Raw genomic sequence first — 20283 nt, forward strand, 5'->3', positions numbered from 1 at the left:
TGCCTTCTATCCCATATGTAATTCAATGTTAAAATAATACCAGCCAATTTGCAGCTTTTTCCAGGAGTACTTATGATATTTTTCTTTTAAAATACCAAATATAACATTCTTTCAAAACATTTTATGCTCATTTCCTTGGTGCCTCTATTTTGCTGCCGAGTTAAAGGTAGTACAGCTCAATGGTTAATGAAGGAGACTTTCACTGCCACTTACTGGCTCTGTGACCTTGGACAAGTTGTCGACTCTGTGCTTCAGCTGTTTCATTTTTAAAATGGATATTGTAGTAGTACCTACCTCACTGAGTTGTTTTTGAGGTTAATATATGGCAGGCACTGAATGGCATGTAGTATTCAGGGTGTCTCAGAAAATGTATATACACTTTGAATAGTTATAAAGGCAGTGTTTATTAAGATACATTTCATTTTCAAAATGCAATTGAAATTACAGACACGATGTATATACATTTTGGGGGAGACACCATATGTACTAGTATACTGGCTTTTGATATGAATACAGATGATATAGAAATTGACTTGGTCATACCTCTTCCCCCACACTATTGAACTCCTCTGGGATAAACAACCTACCTTATTCATCCATGCAAAACCTGGTGCCTCGTGGCCACGTAGGCAGTGTTTAATGAATGAACGGATAATCAGTAGGCAAGTAAATGTGACGCCATTGATTCTCTTGCAGACCTCTCTAAGTTTCCTGGAACATCTGGAGAAACAAGCTAAAATAGATGCAGATGATCTGACCTTACTGGAGAATCTCTGCAAGACTGTTGCGCCTCATCTTATGAGAAAGATAGAAAAATATAAAAGAGAGAAGAAAGGTAACTGACTCATGCTTACTTGCTTGCATCAGACCATGGGAATTCGTAAATTAACTGGTCACGTGTGATGTTATCAGTCTGATAATATTCTCTGGAAAAGCCAGAACTCTCCTGAGCTCGTTTATTCAACTCATTGATTGAGTGCAGACTTTGTACTAGACACAGTTTTAGAAGCTCCTCTTGGGAACTTGTATTCTAGTGGGAGGAAAGTAGTTTTAGATAAATATCTTCTTCTTATTCTTATGTGGGAGTGAGAGTACAGGAAATCAGTTAGAATGAAATAACAAAAAAGGAGGCAGGATAGCACAGGGAGTATGCTATGGAGTCAGATTGCCAGGACACCATCTATTAGTGGTGCTGTGGCCCCTGCCTTAGCATTTTTACACCTCACTTTCCCTATCTATAAAATGAGGTAATGATAGTACTTGCCTCATGGTTTTTCTTGAAGATATGAGTTTTATTGTATTTTAATTAATTTATTGTTAATCCTCATCCGAGGATATTTTCCCATTGATTTTTAGAGAGAGTGAAGGGAGGGGGAGAGACAGAGATAGAGAGAAACATTGATGTGAGAGAGACACTTTGATTGGTTGCCTCCCGCATATGCCCCTACCAGGGCTGGGGATCGAGCCTGTAACCCAGGTACTTGCCCTTGATGGGGAATCAAACCCGGGACCCTTCAGTCCGAGGGCTGACACTCTATTCACTGAGCCAAACCGGTTAGGACTTGAAGCTATGCATTTTCTAATTCCTATGAAGTACTTTTCTGGCACAGAATAAAGCATTCAATACGTTTGTCAGAGAGAAGAGTCATGAAAACTTTCCTATGGTACTCTCAGAAATTACTATCAGAGAAGAAATTTATTATTCTACCTTTCTGTTTTGTAAAGGTAGGATTGCTTTGGTATAGAGGCAATAGCACAGGGCAGAAATCAAACCTGGCTGCCTCACCGTGTATCAACTTGTGAAAAGTTGTGTTTCTCTGGGTCTATTTCTCCACTGTTAAACAAAAGCTACAGATAAAAACTCCTGAGGAAGCCTTTATGCCACACCCATATTTACTTCAGTGAGTCAATCTGGTGTGCAAATTTCTGTGGTTGAAAATGAAACTAGCCAAAAGGAAACCCCTCTCTAAGAATTCTCTAAATACAAGATGAACTTTGGAACAAAATATATTGTTGTTAAAATGATAAACTCTCAAACCACAACTACAGCAATGAATGAATGTATAATTTAAGTAAAAGTTATGAAGAAAAAAATGCAGGTCTTCTAACCAGCAGGGTATCAAGTGAGAAATAAAAAGCAGGAAGTTGATGTCGAAAGTATATTTGGAATCCTCGTCTGAACTCTGAGGTTTTGTTTTCCGATCACATTGCCATTTTCTTGTCAAGTACCCGACACGAGGTAAACACAGGGCAGGTGGGCAGAACTCTAGTTTTCATGTAGTAAGTGCCTCCATGAGTCTTGAGGGCTGAGCTTTAGATCAGAAGAATTCTAATTTTGACTTTTCTTATCCACAACCTACCTGCTGTGTGGTCTCCTTGGGTGTTGAAAGAAAAACTCGTGTTTTCTTCTACTAGCCCACCAGCACCCCCGGAACACCTCTGACCCCAGATGTGTGGGGTTTTTCAGACCCAACAATTCTCTGTGGACACCAACTGTGTGTCTTACATTTGACTCACTTTTGACACGAACCAGAGTTAGCACAGACCCTAACGCCATTAGTGAAGGTCTCAGGCCCCCAAGACTGCCCCCCCCCACTTCAGATGCCAATTAGAAGTAGTGGGTCCCCAGAGTACGCACAGCATCTGTCCGATTTGGGTACAAGCCGGTGGGTCTCATGATCCCCTCCTCAGGTTCAATAATTGGCTAGAATGGCTCCAGGACTCTGGAAACCTGAGTCCTTGCTAGATGACTGGATTATTAGGAAAAGAAACAGCCAAGAGGAAGAGATGCATAGGGTGAGGCAGGGGGACGGACCATGGTGCTCCCAGGCTCTCGGGGCAGCTCACCCTCCCCACACCTCCATGTGGTCACCAACCTGGAAGTGCTCTCCCTTCAGCTAGTCATGAGTGATTAAATCATGGACCATACGGTTAACGGCCTCTGACCCCTCTCTTCCTCCTAGTGGTCTGAGGGTAAGTTCCTCCAATCCCGTGGTAGGTTCTCCTGCAACCAGCCCCATCCTGGGGCGACCCAGGAGCCCCCATCACCAGTCATCTCCTACTAGGCATATAAAAGACACATCAGCGACTTTAAGCAATAAACCAAAATTAAAAGAAAAAGACACATCAGTGATTCTAAGGATTTGGGGAGCAGAGACCAAATATATATTTATTATCGTATTATAGGTATCAATTAACATTTTAATAGGGACTTTCTACAGTCCTAAGAGTTTGGGCTTAATTCTGCCATTTAGGATGAAGGACTAAAGGACCAAAAAGATAGCAGGTGTGTGGATTTTAGAATTCTCGGTGAGTGAGTATGAACCAAAGACAAAGTCCATTTGTATCTGATTAGGACAGAAGCTCTGCTTAAGAACCACCAGGATATCTTCCTCAGTTTTCTTGAGCCTTGGTGTGACTTAGAATTTTAAAGTTATTATTAAAATATGTGTAAATTATAATAAAATTCAATTAAAATTAAATAATGACAACAATACAGAGTATAGAAGGTAAAAGTCTCTCTCTTCTCCTTCCTCCACTGACAGCCCATACCCGAGAGATAACCATTCTTTGGAGTATATTTTTGTAGCCTTTCTTCTTTTTAAATTTGATTTAAATTTTTAAAATATATTTTTTTTATTGTTGATAGCATTACAGATATCCTAGCCCCCCCCCCTTCCCCCTAGGTCTTCACTACCCTATTGCCCGTGTCCATAGGCTCCCTTCCCCCTAGGTCTTCACTACCCTATTGCCCATGTCCATAGGCTTATGCATATAAGTATATAAGTTCTTTGGTTTATCTCTTCTTGTCCCCCGACCCCACATTGAGGTATGTCAGTCTGTTCTATGCCTCTATGCTTTGGGTCCTATTTTGTTGGTCAATTCATTTTTTTTCATTAGATTTCTCATGTAGCCTTTCTTCTGTATAGAGACAATTGTGTGTGTGTGTGTGTGTGAAGATTAATATATATTTAAGTAAGATCATGCTATTCATATTCCATAATTTACTTTATTCTTACCTAATATATCTGACATTTTCCCATAGCTCACTCTTATTAATGGTTCCATAGAAATATATTTTATGTACATATTATATTTATTTAATTACCACTTTATAAAGCTGTGGTACATTTACACAATGGAATACTACGAGGCTATAAAAAAGGAGGAAATCTTACCGTTTTTGACAGCATGGATGGACCAGGAGAGTATGATCCTAAGCCAGTCAGAGAAAGACAAGTACCACAAGATCTCACTAATACGTGGAATCTAATGAACAAAATAAACTGATGAACAAAATGGATACATGGAATAGACTGGCTGGTGCCTGAGGGAGGGGGCTAGGAGTGACTGGATAATGAGCAAAGGGATTAGCTAAAGAACATATATGCATGGACATGGACAATAGTGTGGTGAAGGCCAAGGGAGGGGGCAGAGGAGGGGTGGAGGTGGGCAAAGGGGCGGGAAAGGGGGACATCTGCAATAATGTCAACATTAAAAATGTGTAGTAAAAAATGTATTAAAGACTAAATATTGACCTAAGAAAAAGGATTTTCTTTTTTTCTCTCTCCCTTCTTTCCCCTTCCTTACTTCTTTCTTTCCTTCCTTTTCTTTTTTCTTTCCTGTTCTTTTTCCTTCTTTTTCTTTTTGTTATTATAGTCTGAGTTCTGGCTCTGATGCTTGAGGCAATGCTTTTGTGATCTCTAGTTGGCAATTATCTGACATAGTAAGCACCATGCGTTTGGAAATGGAATCTAGTAAAGTATATAACAAATTTTAAGAACTAACAAAATTATTAAAATAATAAAAACAAAAACAATAAGAAATGAAATAGAATAATACAAGGACTGAAAATATAATGGTAAATAAAAATAATTTATTATAAGTTCAAATTTTTTTTTCCTGAGTATATATGTAGGTCTCTTTAAGCAAATGGCATTACAAATCTATAGGTTTCTGTAAAATAATTTATTTTGCTGATTGGTTACCTTGAACTGCTGCTGGTCAGATTGTTGTTTTCCGATCTGTGATTCTGTTTGCTGCCTCCTAGGTAGTGACATTTCCTTAGATCAGGAAAGTGAATCATTACCTTAAGGAGAGGGAGAAATAACTTTTTTTACTCTGTCTAGAGTAAATGTCAGCCTTGTTTAGAATATTCAAGTACAAAAAATAAAAAATTATATACCTATGACTGTTAAGAAAAAGTTCATTGTTCTGAGAATACTACTAAGGCACTGAATTAAAATATCCCTTGAGATGTGAATTACCCAAAATTTCATATCTTTAATATTCAAATGTTCATAGTTATTTTCTTAGAAATATTTTATAAACTGAAATTAGAGAGAGGGAGGGAGGGATGGGAAGGGAGGGAGGGAGAGAGAGAGGGAAATATCCATGCGAGAGAGAAACATCGCTCACTCACCCCAACCAGGGATCAAACCTGCAACCTGGTTATGTGCCCTGACCGGGAATCGAACCCTCTGCCTTTTGGTGTATGTTCCAACCAACTGAGCCACACTGGCCAGGGAAAGAAATACTTTTAATAAGATGATTCAATCTTATTATTTTTTTGTCTGGAATACAGAGTTTTAAGCAGCAAATATGTAATACATCCTAGTGAAAATACTGTGATAACACCTAAGTTCAAAGGCACTTATCACTACAAAAAAGTTTATAAGGTTTATATACTTGGATGTTTTTACTTTTAAACATATTTTGTCTCATCACAATAATACATGAACCACAATAAGGATACTGAACCATGGAAGGCCATCATCTATAATAATAAAAGCGTAATATGCTAATTAGACCGGACGTCCTTCCACACAACTTTCCGGACGAAGCCAGGGCTGTGAGGGAAGCCTGGGTCCCAGGTGCCTGCTGGCAGCTGGAGGGAAATCTGGGTCCTGAGTGCCAGAGGGAAGCCGGTGCCGGCAGACAGGGGAAGGAAGGCCTATTCTTGCACGAATTTTGTGCATCGGGCCTCTAGTGTTATATAAAATTTGATACAAAAACTTAGGATCATGTTATAAATTAGATAATCATGTCAAAAATTTAAAAGTCCTATATAATTGAAAGGTTAGACCTTCAGGTTCATAATACATTTTAAAATATAGTCCCTCAATTTTCCTATTGGTTGAAATAGGATTCCAGGAAACCTTTGTAAGGGCTTGTCCAGATGGCAGAAACATAATGTCGGCAGGCGATGCAGAAACTTCTCCGAAAAGTGCAGCTTGCTTAAGAGGCCCCTGTGCAGAAACGGCTGGGAGGCTCTGCTTTTTTAACATCTGAGCCCAGTGAGCCACCAAGAGCCCTTCTTACTCCTCAATGTTCACACTTCCTTCAAAAGCGAATGGAAAATGTCACTCATTGAAGCCTTGATTTTAGCAATAGTTTCACCACCTGTTGGCAATTGGTATACCTGACACCATTGCTGACCACTTACCTCATGAGCTTCATCTTAAACTCCTGTAATTCAGCATTGGAAATAGCAGCTGCTTTGGCAATCACTGGTATCATGCTCACCTTGTTGTCAAGGCTCTTCATGGTTAAGAGATCAAGTGTCTTCAGAGAGTGGCCCATTGGTGAGATGAGGCAGAGGCCCGCATGGGTCTGAGAAGAGTGGTAGTTGAAGAGATGATGCTTAATCTTCAGTTCTTCTTGGAGCAAGGCCTCAAAATGAGCATCTATGCAGTCACTGTTGGTTGGTAGTTCTCTTCTTTGTTTATCTGGTCACCAAGTCCCACTGTAGTCACAATGGCCAATTGTAATCGAACATTACTTTATTGGAGTTGATATGCCTGAATTTTAGGTCTAACGTGGGTAAAATTCGAGGATTCACAGTCTTCAAAATTAGTAATAATGTATCAATCAGCATTGATTTTCCAATTCCAGTCTCCTCAGCACAGAGATTATTAAAACAGAAGCCTTGCTGAATGGATCTGTTGACCAGCTGATGAGGCAAACTCTGAAAAGCAACGTAGCCAGACATCGTTAAAAAACAAATATTTTCTATTTTTTTGCAGAAGCTGAGCAAAAGAGGAAAGAACTACTTTCTGCTTCAGACATTAATCAAATCCGTCAAGCCTTACCAGCAGGTTCATCGGTATGTTGGTAAATGTTTAACCACCAGCTCTGCTCTCCACCCCTAGTCTCCAAGAAAGAGAGATAGAGACACTCATTTCCATCTGATTTCCAGTTACTAATAGGATATCAACTGTATTGCAGAATTTGAAAAATCTAATACTAGCTCTCACTAGCTGGCTTGAGCTGACTCCAGGGCACTACTGTGTTGTGCTGTGCCATCTGTTCTTATCTGTGGGGTTCAATCAGGGCTGGCCTCATGGGCATACAGCCTGTGCAGTCACATACAGCCCAGGCTTTTTTAATGCTTTTTTCACTGTCTTGAAATTATTTTTTTAAATATGTTAAAAAAATTTTTAATTTTAGAGAGAGAGGGAGAAGGATAGAGTGATGGAAACATTGAGAGAGAGAGAGAGAGAAACACTGATGAAAGAGAAACATCCATCCACTGCTTCCTGCAAGCCCCCTACTGGAAATTGAGCCTGAAACCTGGTCATGTGTCCTGACTGGAAATCTAACCATGACCTCCTGGTTCATGGGTCAATAATCAACCGCTGAGACACACCAGCCAGGTGAAATTCTTTGTGTTGTTTTTTTTTTAATCCTCACCTGAGGATATGTTTGCATTGATTTTTAGAGAGAGAGGAAGAGAGAGAGTGAGAAAGAGAGAGATTGGTTGCCTCCAGTATGTGCCTGGACCTCAGATCTAGCCCGCAACTTAGGTATGTGATACCCCTGACCGGGAATTGAACCTGTATTTATGGGCTGACTGCCAATGTTCCATCCAACTGAGCCACACTGGCCAGGACTGTTTTGAAATTCTTAATAATGTATAGCTGTTGTTTTGCACTAGGCCCCACAAATTATGTAGCCAGACCTCCCCAGAGGACAAGAATGGAGTTTCTGTGGTGCCCAGCAACGGGAGGGTGGGGAGAGGGGGAAATACGGGGGAATCTGCAATCTGTTCCTCACGACGTGAGCGAGACCGTTGGGAGACAGATGACATTCTTCCCGGGGTTTGTTTCTTTCCAGCAGACTCGGGCAGTTCTATTTTGCCAAACTCTGTAACTCTGTCGGCATCAGGGAAGTTAGCTTGGCCTTGGAAATTTTTGTTTTTGTTTGTAATTGTGGTCAAATACAAATATCATAAAATTTATCATCTTAACCATTTTAAAAAAATATCTTTTTATTGATTTCAGAGAGAAAGGGAGTGGGAAGAGAGAGACAGAGACATCAATGATGAGAGAGAATCACCGATTGGCTGCTTCTAGCACACCCCCCACTGGGAATCAAGCCTGCACACAGGGCATGTGCCCTGACCGGAATCAAACTGTGATCTCCCAGTTTGTGGATCAACGCTCAACCACTGAGCCACAGTGGCCAGGCATATCATCTTAACCATTTTTTAAATGTACAGTTCAGTACTGTTAAGTACATTCACATGGTTGTGTAACCAATCTCCTTCTCGAACTCTTTTTATTTTGTAAAACTTAAACTTTGTAGCCACTAAACAATAGCTTCTCATTTCCCACTCCCCCCAGCTCTTGGCAAACACCATTCTACTTTCCGTCTCTATGACCTTGACTACTCTAGGTACCTCATATACTAGTAAACGAAGTCATACAATATTTGCCTTTTTGTGACTGGCTTATTTCGTTTCATGTATAATGTCCTCAACGTTCATCCATGTCAGAATTTTCTTCCTTTTAAAGGTTGAATAATCTTCCATTGTGTGGAGAGCCCACATTTCGTTTATCCGTGCATCCACTGATGGCTACTTGGGTTGCTTCCACCTTTTGGCTACTGTGAATGATGCTGCTATGATCGTAGTACAAATATCTCCTCTAGATCCTGCTTTCAGTCCTTTTGGGTGTTTACCCAGAAGTGGAATTGCTGGATCTTAGGGTCATTCTGTATTTCATCTTTTGAGGAACCACCATACTGTTTTCCACAGCAGCGGCATCCTTTCTACCAATCATACACAAAGGATCCAGTTTCCCCACATCTTCGCCAGCACTTATTTTCCCGTTTTTAAAAAAAATATATTTTATTGATTTTTCACAGAGAGGATGGGAGAGGGATAGAGAGTTAGAAACATCGATGAAAGAGAAACATCGATCAGCTGCTTCCTGCACACCTCCTACTGGGGATGTGCCTGCAACCAAGGTACATGCCCTTAGCCGGAATTGAACTTGGGACCTTTCAGTCCACAGGCCAATGCTCTGTCCACTGAGCCAAACCGGTTAGGGCATTTTCCTGGTTTTTGATAGTAGCCATCCAAATGGGTGTGAGGTGGTATCTCATTGTAGTTTTGATTTTCATTGCTTCTCTCATGATTAGTGATGTTGGGCATCCTTTCGTGTGCTTGTTGGCCATTTGTATATCTTCTTTGGATAAATGGGTTGTTTTTAAACTGGGTTGTTTGTGAAAGTTTTATTTTTTATTTGAAAATTTTTTCCATAGAGTTCCAGTCAAGATGATGGTGTAAGTAAACATGGTATTCAGAACCTCCCACAACCACATCAAAATTACAACTAAGTTACAGAGCAACCATCATTCAGAATGCATGAAATGTAGCTAAACTGAAGTCCTGTAACTAAGGATATATAGAGGGAGCCACGTTGAGACTGGTAGGAAGGGTGGAGACATGGAACAGCCTGGTCCCACTCCCACGTGTGGCACTTAAAAATCGGAGGAATATCTCAACTGTGGAGGTCCCCTCTGAAAATACAGGGGTCCCAGCCCAACACCAGGGCCCCCAGGCCAGGGTTCCAGTGCTGGGAAGACAAGTCCCCATCACTTCCAGCTGTGAAAACTAGTGGCTGAGTGAGACGAAGGGCTCCAGGAGTCCCAGGCATTGTGCATGAAGGGCCCACACACTGACTCACTGAGACTCCCTTGCTCTGAAAATTCTCGCCACTGTGTCTTTGTGGATCCTTCCCCTTTGGAAGAAGGGAGTTGATTCTCTTCTTGTCACTTGCCAGTGGCCTTTTCTATGGCTGGAGATTAGGCATCTGTCCTTTTCTGCATCACGTCACTTTTTTTTTTTAACATTTACATTTCAGGTTCATTGTAAGGGATACAACTCAAGAACATCCATATGGAAGAGATCCATAGGGCAAGAGATGAGAAGTGGGAGTGGCAGGGAGCTTCCGTACCTTCGCAGGGCACACCCCCTCAATGTGTTTGCCAACCCAGCAAGTCTAGATTTTCAACTCTCCTCCTAACTCTGTGAATTTCCTGCACTTCCTCTTTCCTCAACATGAGGGGACTTGGCAAGATGAGCCCACAAGGAGTAATGGTAGATGTTCCCAATGCACTTTTTATAACTTGGATCAGGATGGCAGAGATATATTTTCTTATACCAAGTTATTCATTGTGACTTGGGAGAAGGTTTACAAATTAGTGGAGAATTCTAATGGTAGATGTTCCCAACTATAACTTGGATTAGGATGGCAGAAAGAGATATATTTTCATATACCAAGTTATTCACTGTGACTTGGGAGAAGGTTTACAAATTAGTGGAGAATTCATTTCTTATCTCAATTCAGAGCAAACCAATGAATGCATGGATTATACCAGGGAGGATGAAGAGGTGGTTTCTTTGGGAGGATGAAGAGGTGGTTTCCACTTGGAAAGCCTGACATAACAGCTTCCAGGGAATGCAAGCAACCCTTCAGAATTCGGACACCCTCTGTGAGGAGGGAGGGAACCCCTGGCGGCCCTGAGGCGCCAGGCTAGCAGTGACAGAGTGAAATGTTGAGTCTGAGGATGTCTGCTATGGTGCTACCTGCAGAGGGAGAGAGGCCAGAGGGAGGGGCTCAGCAACGGTGTGTTTATTTCCTTGAATCCTTGCCCAGAAACCATAACCTCGGGGAAATATTTCAGACTCTGCCATTGGGAGCAAACCGGTTCTTGGTTCCACACGCTCCACTTCCCTAGGAATCTTAACTGGGAGGTTATGTGATATGGTGTTGGTGAGAATTAACCATTATTGAGTACGTGTCATGTGCCAGGCACTGTTCTGAGAGCTTTCTAGGGCTTATCTCATTTAATTCTTCAATCACATTATCACCGAATGATGAGGAAACCGAGACCCAAGAGGTCAAGTACTTTGCTGAAGGCCATGCGGCTAGAAAGAAATGGAGCTGGAGTTTGGCAGTCTGACCCCAGAGCTTGCCCTCCAAACACCTGGCTTCACTGTGTAGCTGCAGGAGCTCAGGCAATGGCTTCACTTCTTTGAAAAGTAAACAAGTTTCTTTCAGTCTTGCAATTCTGCGGTTTCACAGTTAAAACATGGCTCCCTGGGACGTCACCTTCTCCAAGGTGAGGAGGAACGTGCAGGTGCACCTCTTTGTATGACAGCAGCTTGGGTCCTTTTCAGTGCGTTTTCTGGTCTGGTGGGTACTAGACTTGCTCAGCCTGAGGTGAGCACCCAGGACAGACCCTTAATCTTAACCGTAGTTAATAACTGACTCAGAGGCTAGGGCGGAGCTCGCCAGCTTCTACTGAAGTCTGGCTGGTGGACGAAGAAAAGTTTCAAGAGATATTTTCTTGTTACTGTCCTGTGACAACTCATCCTTGGCTTCCTCTTTATGATGGATCCTTATTCAGAGGAACCATGGAGTCTGCAGAAACCCTTCAAAGCACTGCAATCCTCAGCCAATGCCAAAAGCCTGACTAAGTAATCCCAGGGCTATGGACTGATTTTTGTCTTTCCCAGATTGAGTCTCTGGGCCTTTTTTTTTTTTTAATTTTTTAAAATTGATTTTATTTATTTTTATTTTATTTTATTGTTGACAGTATTATAGATGTCCCCCATTTCTCACCCTTTACCCCCTTCCTCCCAGCCCCTGCCCCACTGCAGGCCTTCTCCACACTATTGTCTGTGTCCATTGGTTGTGCATATATGCATGAGTTCTTTGGTTAATCTCTTCCCATCTCCCCCTTTCTTCTCCTTCGTATCTGCTCAGTGACTCTACCCAAACAAGCTTCTACCGGAAACATTTGATCTGATTCATGTGGTATTGACTCTCAACCCACCTGGTGTAAGGATATCTAAGTGAGGAGATATATTTGAAGAAAATAAGTATTTCTCTTTCTCGGTGACCAAGTAACCCTGGTCTCTAGGGAGATGTTGAGACCATCTGCTTACAGTCTAACTTCTGGAACCAGCACAAAGGTCTGGACAGTTTCTTTGGGGGCGTTTCCAACTGGGGTCTCACCCTTAGTGGCTTTGAGGGCTCAGAGTTCTTTGTGTCTGTCTTGGTTCTTCTTCCTCTTTCTGTGATCATCTCTGTCCTTCCCACCTTTCTTTCTAACCTTCAGAAGTGTGCTGACACTTGCTATGGAGGGGACGCTATTGCCCTTTCAGTCACGCAAACTTTTTAAATTATTTCCAGAAAGGGAATTTCTTTTTTATCGACTGATGCCACTTCTTTTCTGTTTGGATTCAAGCTGTACCATGTTTTCAGGAGATCATTTTAGCCACACAGAGGCCCCGCTGAAGCCAACTCAGATAGTTTATAATCATAGGCTGTTTGTGATAGCCTTCGGAAATGATTGCATACATTTTAAATTCCCCACTGTGATTGCTACCAAAGAGATTTCTCTGCTTTTGGAGAAAACAGATCACTCTGAATCCTACCATCTGAAAAAAATTACCATTTGATATTTTTGTTGTCTTGTTAGGTCCTTACCTATGCTTTCTTCACTTTGCTAATCCAAAAAGGAAGATGCTTTTGCATAAACCCTGGGTTTTCCAAAGTTAAAAAACATACTCTGTTATTTGACACTGAGAATTGACATTTTGTAATTAAACCAGGTGAAGTCTGAATTTTAGTCAGGGCCTGGCCATTGATTAATTCCAGACCAGGCCCAGGATCTTGAGAATTCTCTGCCTTTGGTACGATAAATGGAGTGGTTGGTTAGAAACATTAAACTCTTAAAGTGAAGATTCTCTAATAAGTGGTTCCATCTCTTCTTCTTTCAAGGAGGAAACTGTGTACAGGATGGATCGTAAACATAGAGGCTACTGTGTTGTTATCAACAACCAGAACTTTACCTCACTGTCAAAAAGACAAGGGACTGATAAAGACGCTGGTAAGAAAGGCTGTGATAGTATATCGAATGGAAGCTGGGGATCTTAAAATCATTTTTCATTTTCATATTTTCTTTCTGTAATTTTTAATCTTCCATTTAATGTAAGGATGATATTATAAATGTTTCGAAGCCTCCTATCTGCCCCTAGTGTTTTAGTCTATCCAGGCTGCCGTATCAAACAACCGAGACTGGGTGGCTTACAACCAACCAACCTGTGTCTCTCATGGTTCTGAAGGCTGGGACGTCTAAGATCAAGGCTATGGGGTTTCAGTGTCTGGTGAGAGTCTGCTTCCTACATGGCTATCTTCTCACTGTAACCTCACTTGGGGTTTCTTTATGGGCTCAACCCTCATGGCCTAAGCACCTCTCAAAGGCCCCACTTTCTAATGCCCATACCTTGAGGGTTAGGATTTCAACATGTGAATTTTGGGGAGACACAAATTTTTAGACCATAGCATCTGGGGTGTCAGCAACCTGCTTACAGAGTGAAAAGGGCCCCTGACCACATATGATTCGTGATGTAGGGGCGAGCATGCTGGGTCAGTTTGAGAAACCTGTGGTTTTTTAAAATTTATTTTTATTTTTTTTTATTGCTTAAAGTATTACAAAGAGTATTACATATGTCTCCTTTTTCCCCCGCCCTTGACAATCCCCTGGCCTCCCCTACCCCCCAGTGTCTTATGTCCATTGGTTATGCTTATATGCATGTATACAAGTCCTTCAATTGTTCTCTTACCCTTCCCTCCTGCCCCCCAACCCTTCCCGGTCTTCCCTCTGTAGTTTGACAGTCTGTTTGAGGCAGCTCTGCCTCTGTATCTATTTTTGTTCATAAGTTTATAATGGTCTTTATTATCCATAAATGAGTGAGATCATGTGGTATTTTTCTTTCATTGACTGGCTTATTTCACTTAGCATAATGCTCTCCAGTTCCATCCATGCTGTTGCAAATGGTAAGAATTCCTTCTTTTTTACAGCAGCATAGTATTCCATCGTGTAGATGTACCACAGTTTTCTAATCCATTCATCTACTGATGGGCACTTAGGCTGTTTCCAAATCTTAGCTATGGTGAATTGTGCTGCTATGAACATAGGGGTGCATAGATCCTTTCTGATTGGTGTTTCTGGTTTCTTGGGATATATTCCTAGAAGTGGGATCACAGGGTCAAATGGGAGTTCCATGTTTTGTTTTTTGAGGAAACTCCATACTGTCTTCCATAGTGGCTGCACCAGTCTGCATTCCCACCAGCAGTGCACAAGTGTTCCTTTTTCTCCACATCCTCTCCAGCACTTGTCGTTTGTTGATTTGTTGATGATAGCCATTCTGACAGGTGTGAGATGGTACCTCATTGTTGTTTTGATTTGCATCTCTCGGATGATTAGTGACTTTGAGCATGTTTTCATATGTCTCTTGGCTTTCTGAATGTCCTCTTTTGAAAGGTGTCTATTTAGATCCTTTGCCCATTTTTTGATTGGATTGTTTATCTTCCTTTTGTTAAGTTGTATGAGTTCCCTATAAATTTTGGAGATTAGGCCCTTATCAGATATGACGTTGGCAAATATGTTTTCCCACGCAGTGGGTTTTCTTGTTGTTTTGTTGATGGTTTCTTTTGCTGTGCAGAAGCTTTTTATTTTGATGTAGTCCCATTTGTTCATTTTCTCTTTAGTTTCAACTGCCCTAGGAGCTGTATCAGTGAAGAAATTGCTTCGGCATATGTCTGAGATTTTGTTGCCTTTGAATTCTTCTAGAATTTTTATGGTTTCCTGTCGTACATTTAAGTCCTTTATCCATTTTGAGTTTATTTTTGTGTATGGTGTAAGTTGGTGGTCTAGTTTCATTTTCTTGCATATATCTGTCCAATTTTCCCAACACCACTTATTGAAGAGACTATCTTGGCTCCATTGAATGTTCTTTCCTCCTTTGTCAAATATTAATTGAGCATATTGGTTCGGGCTAATTTCTGGACTCTCTATTCTATTCCACTGATCTATATGTCTGTTCTTGTGCCAGTACCAGGCAGTTTTGAGAACAGTGGCTTTGTAATACAGCTTGATATCTGGCATTGAGATCCCACCTACTTTGTTCTTTCTCAGGATCGCTGCAGCTATTCGGGGTCTTTTTTTATTCCAGATGAATTTTTGGAGAGTTCGTTCTAGATCTTTGAAGTAGGCCATTGGTATTTTAATGGGAAGTGCGTTGAATTTATAGATTGCTTTGGGTAGTATGGACATTTTAATGATGTTGATTCTACCAATCCAAGAACATGGTATGTTCTTCCATCTCTTTATGTCTTCCTCTATCTCTTTTTTCAACGTCCTGTAGTTTTCTGAGTAGAGGTCTTTTACCTCTTTAGTTAAGTTTATTCCTAGGTAGCTTAATTTTTTTGGTGCGATGGTAAATGGGATTGTTTTTATAATCTCTCTTTCTGAAAGTTCACTATTGGTGTATAGAAATGCCTCAGATTTCTTGGGGTTAATTTTGTATCCTGCTACATTGCCAAATTCATGTATTAAGTCTAGTAGTTTTTTGATGGAGTCTCTAGGGTTTTGTATGTATAATATCATGTCGTCTGCAAATAAGGACAGTTTTACTTCCTCTTTTCCAATTTGGATGCCTTTTATTTCTTCTTCTTGTCTAATTGCAATGGCTAATACTTCCAGGACTATGTTAAAGAGGAGTGGCGAGAGTGGGCATCCCTGTCTTGTTCCTGTTCTTAGGGGAAATGGTGTTAGTTTTTGTCCATTGAGTATGATGTTGGCTGTGGGCCTGTCATATATGGCTTTTATTATGTTGAGGTATGATCCTTCTATTCCCACCTTGCTGAGAGTTTTTATCAAAAATGGGTGTTGGATTTTGTCGAATGCTTTTTCTGCATCAATTGATATGACCATGTGGTTTTTTTCTTTCAATTTGTTTATGTGATGTATTACGTTTATTGATTTACGGATGTTGTACCATCCTTGCATCCCTGGGATAAATCCTACTTGGTCATGGTGTATGATCCTTCTGATGTACTGTTGGATCCGATTTGCTAAGATTTTGTTGAGGATTTTGGCATCTATGTTCATGAGGGATATTGGCCTGTAATTCTCTTTCATTGTGTTGTCTTTACCTGGTTTTGGTATTAGGGTGATGCTGGCTTCATAGAATGAGCTTGGAAGTGTTCCTTCCTCCTGAATTTTTTGTAGTAGTCTGAGGAGGATAGGTTTTAGTTCTTCCTTGAAAGTTTGGTAAAACTCCCCTGAGAAGCCATCTGGTCCTGGGCTTTTGTTTGCTGGGAGCTTTTTGATGACTGCTTCAATTTCTTCCATAGTTATTGGCCTATTGAGATTTTTAGATTCTTCCTGATTGAGTTTTGGAATGTTGTACTTTCCTAGGAATTTGTCCATTTCCTCCAGGTTGTCTAGTTTGTTGGAGTAGAGCTGTCCATAGTATTGTTTAACAATCATTTGTATTTCTGTGGGGTCTGTTGTTATTTCGCCTCTATCGTTTCTGATTTGGTTTATTTGGGTCCTCTCTCTTTGCTTCTTGGTGAGCCTGGCTAGAGGTTTGTCAATCTTGTTTATCCTTTCAAAGAACCAGCTCTTGGTTTCATTGATTTTCTGTATTGTTTTTTTGGTCTCTATGTCATTTATTTCTGCTCTAATCTTTATTATCTCCTTCCTTCTGCTCACTCTGGGGTTTTCTTGTTGCTCTCTTTCTAATTCTTTGAGTTGAAGAGTTAGATGATTTACTACCATTTTTTCTTGTTTTTTGAGGTAGGCCTGTAGAGCTATAAACTTCCCTCTCAGGACTGCTTTCATTGTGTCCCATAGGTTTTGGATTGTTGTGTTTTCATTGTCATTAGTGTCCAGGATGTTTTTAATTTCTTCTTTGATCTCATTGGTAACCCAATCAATATTTAATAACATGCTATTCAGCTTCCAAGTGTTTGAGTATTTTGGGTTGTTTTTATTGTAGTTTATTTCTAACATTATGCCATCGTGGTCTGAGAAGAAGCTTTTTATGATTTCAATCTTCTTGAATTTGTGGAGACTTTGCTTGTGACCCAATATGTGGTCTATTTTTGAATATGTCCCATGAGCACCTGAGAGGAATGTATATTCCATGGCTTTGGGGTGAAGTGTTCTGAAGATGTCAATTAAGTCCATCTGATCTAGTGAGTCATTTAGGATTGCTGTTTCTTTGCTGATTGTTTGTCTAGCGGGCTTATCCAGTGGTGTCAGTGGTGTATTAAAGTCCCCTACTATGATTGTATTGTTGTCGATCTCTCCTTTGATATCTTCCAGGAGTTTTTTTATGAATTTGGGTGCTCCTGCATTGGGTGCATATATGTTTACCAGGGTTATATCTTCTTGTTGTATTGATCCCTTTAGTATTATGAAGTGGCCTTCCTTATCTCTGGTTATGGCCTTCACTTTGAGATGTATTTTGTCCGATATAAGTATTGCTACCCCAGCTTTCTTTTCCTTTCCATTTGCGTGAAAGATATTTTTCCATCCCTTCACTTTCAGTCTGTGTGAGTCCCTTCTAATGAGGTGGGTCTCTTGTAGACAGCAGATGTATGGGTCATGTTTTTTTATCCATTCAGCCACTCGATGTCTTTTGGTTGGAGCATTTAGTCCGTTTACATTTAAAGTTATTATTGAAAGGTACTTGTTTGTAGCCATTTCTTTTTTTGTGTGTGTGGCTGTTTTCTTTCTGAGCTTGTTATTTCTTCTTTTTACACCAGTCCCTTTAGCATTTCTTGCATGGCTGGCTTGGTGGTGATAAACTCCCTTAGCCTTTTTTTGTCTGTGAAGCTTCTTATTTCCCCTTCAATTTTGAATGATAGCCTTGCTGGATAGAGTATTCTTGGATTCAGTCCTTTGCTTTGCATCACTTTGTAGATTTCTGTCCATTCTTTTCTGGCCTGATGTGTTTCTGTTGAGAAATCATTTGATAATCTAATGGGAGATCCCTTGTATGTAACTTTCCGTCTCTCTCTTGCAGCCTGTAAGATTCTCTCTTTGTCCTGAACATTTGCCATGGTAATTATGATGTGTCTTGGTGTGGGTCTTTTCGGATTCACCTTGTTTGGGACTCTCTGGGCTTGTGTGACTTTTTTCTTCCCCACCTCAGGGAAGTTTTCTGATATTATTTCTTCGAATAGGTTTTCTAATCCATGTTCATCTTTCTGTTGTTCTGGCACCCCTATTATTCGTATGTTGTTTCGTTTCATGTTGTCCCAAAGCTCCCTTAGGCTCTCCTCCTGTCTTTTAATTTTTTTCTCCATTTGCAGTATAGTTTGGGTGTGTTTTGCTTCCTTGTCTTCTAATTCACTAATTCGGTCCTCCGCTTCTCCTAGTCTACTGTTGATACTTTCAATGGAGTTTTTTATGGCAGCTCAACATATCTAGATGTTGAGTTCTTCAGTGGCTGCTCCCTGGGTGGCAGTGGTTCCTTGGGCTGTGGTTGCTCCTCGGGCGGTTGTGGTAGCAGCTGCTCCTCAGTTGGCAGCAGCTCCTGTGGTGGGTGCTGTTCACCGCTGTGGTGGCTCCTCTGGCTGGTGGGGGGAGGCTTCACACATAGCTGCTGTTCCTCAGACAGAGGGTGTGGTGATCAGGAGGCTGCTGTTCCTTGGATGGGGGCAGGCTACACAAGCCGAAAACCTGTGTTTGAGCTCTGGCTCCACCACTACCTGGGATTTGTGACCACGGGAGAGTCACAGACCATCAGCTCCCTCACCTGTGAAGGAGAATGGACTCTGGCCTCTGCTCACTCGCAGGCCCATTGTGATAGCACTGTGGGTGCTATAAAAAGGCAGGTTAATTATAGTTTTATTGTTATGAGAGTAAAACATAATCCAAAGTTTCAGGATATTTGCTGTGCAATTTGTATAACTATTAGCATTGTTTGACCCCTTTTATTTCATTTCGCTCTGTTTTATTTCATCATTCATCCCTCCACTTTTTTTTTTTTTTAACAGAGTGCCTGAAGCATGTCTTTCAGTGGCTTGGATTCAACGTAGATATGTGGGTTGATGTAACTAAAAAATGCCTGGATGAAGTTCTGCAAAGATATAAGAGTCATCCAGACCATGCTGACGGAGACTGCTTTGTGTTCTGTATTCTGACCCACGGGCAATTTGGAGCTGTCTACTCTTCAGACGAGGCCCTCATTCCCATCCGGGAGATCATGTCTCACTTCACGGCCCAGCAGTGCCCTGGTCTGGCTAACAAGCCCAAACTCTTTTTCATCCAGGCCTGTCAAGGAGAAGAGATACAATCTTCTGTGTCCATTGAAGCAGATGCTGTAAATCCCGAGTTAGTACAGCCTCCCCTTCGGGACAGTGTTCCTGTGGAAGCAGATTTCCTTCTTGGCCTGGCCACTGTCCCTGGCTATGTATCTTTTCGTCACAAGACAGAAGGGAGCTGGTATATTCAATCTCTGTATAACTATTTGAAGCAATTGGTCCCAAGGTAAGAGTTTCACATTGTTCTATCCACCTACCTGTTTATCCATCCATCTATTCACCTACCTGTCCATCCATCCATCCATCCATCCATCCATCCATCCATCCATCCATCCAATAAACCTGTATTGAGCACCAACATATAACTGGAAAGGAAGATATGGAATAAAAAAGAAACACAGTCCCGGCCCTCACGCTGCTCACAATCTAGAGGGACTGACATGTAGATGGGGAAGAGCATCCCCCTGTGGTAGATATATATACTGTAAAGCACAGGTGTTATGGGCACACATAGAACTGGTACCTCACCCAGATTTGGAGGACCAGGGGAAACTTCTAACTGCGGTGAAAGACATGTTGAGCAGAGGACGTAGCATATATAAAAGCATGGGGGCCTTTAATGTGTTCTTTCCTTTATTAATTTATCAGTCACGCATATTTAGTGAGTGCCTATGTGCTGCCTTTGGGCCATATGCTTGGTCTCCTGCCTTTGCTCTGACAACTGTCCTTCTGTCTCTGCCACATGCTCCTTACCTGGTTTCCTGGAAATGGGCCTTCACCAAGGCTCTGCCCTGGACCTCCTTCTCCTCTCCTCTCGCCTCCCCTTCCCTCCCCTCCCCTCCCCTCCTTTCCCCTCCCCTCTCAT

The 20283-nt window shown here is 41.3% G+C and overlaps 1 protein-coding gene across 1 annotated transcript in view; it reads left to right on the forward strand.

Annotated features, from left to right (window-relative positions):
• The first annotated feature begins 542 nt into the window (after positions 1–542).
• The window catches only part of CASP10 (caspase 10, apoptosis-related cysteine peptidase), a 23776-nt gene continuing 4035 nt past the window's right edge, over positions 543–20283 (forward strand). The window contains exons 1-4 of the mRNA XM_005858240.2: positions 543–835; positions 7026–7105; positions 13077–13185; positions 19152–19644. Coding sequence (XP_005858302.2) covers positions 640–835; positions 7026–7105; positions 13077–13185; positions 19152–19644 — 878 coding nt within the window. The 5' untranslated portion in view covers positions 543–639. The remainder of the gene's footprint in view (positions 836–7025; positions 7106–13076; positions 13186–19151; positions 19645–20283) is intronic.

Source organism: Myotis brandtii, unplaced genomic scaffold, assembly GCF_000412655.1.
Source record: "Myotis brandtii unplaced genomic scaffold, ASM41265v1 scaffold1162, whole genome shotgun sequence".
NCBI classification, from domain to species: domain Eukaryota; kingdom Metazoa; phylum Chordata; class Mammalia; order Chiroptera; family Vespertilionidae; genus Myotis; species Myotis brandtii.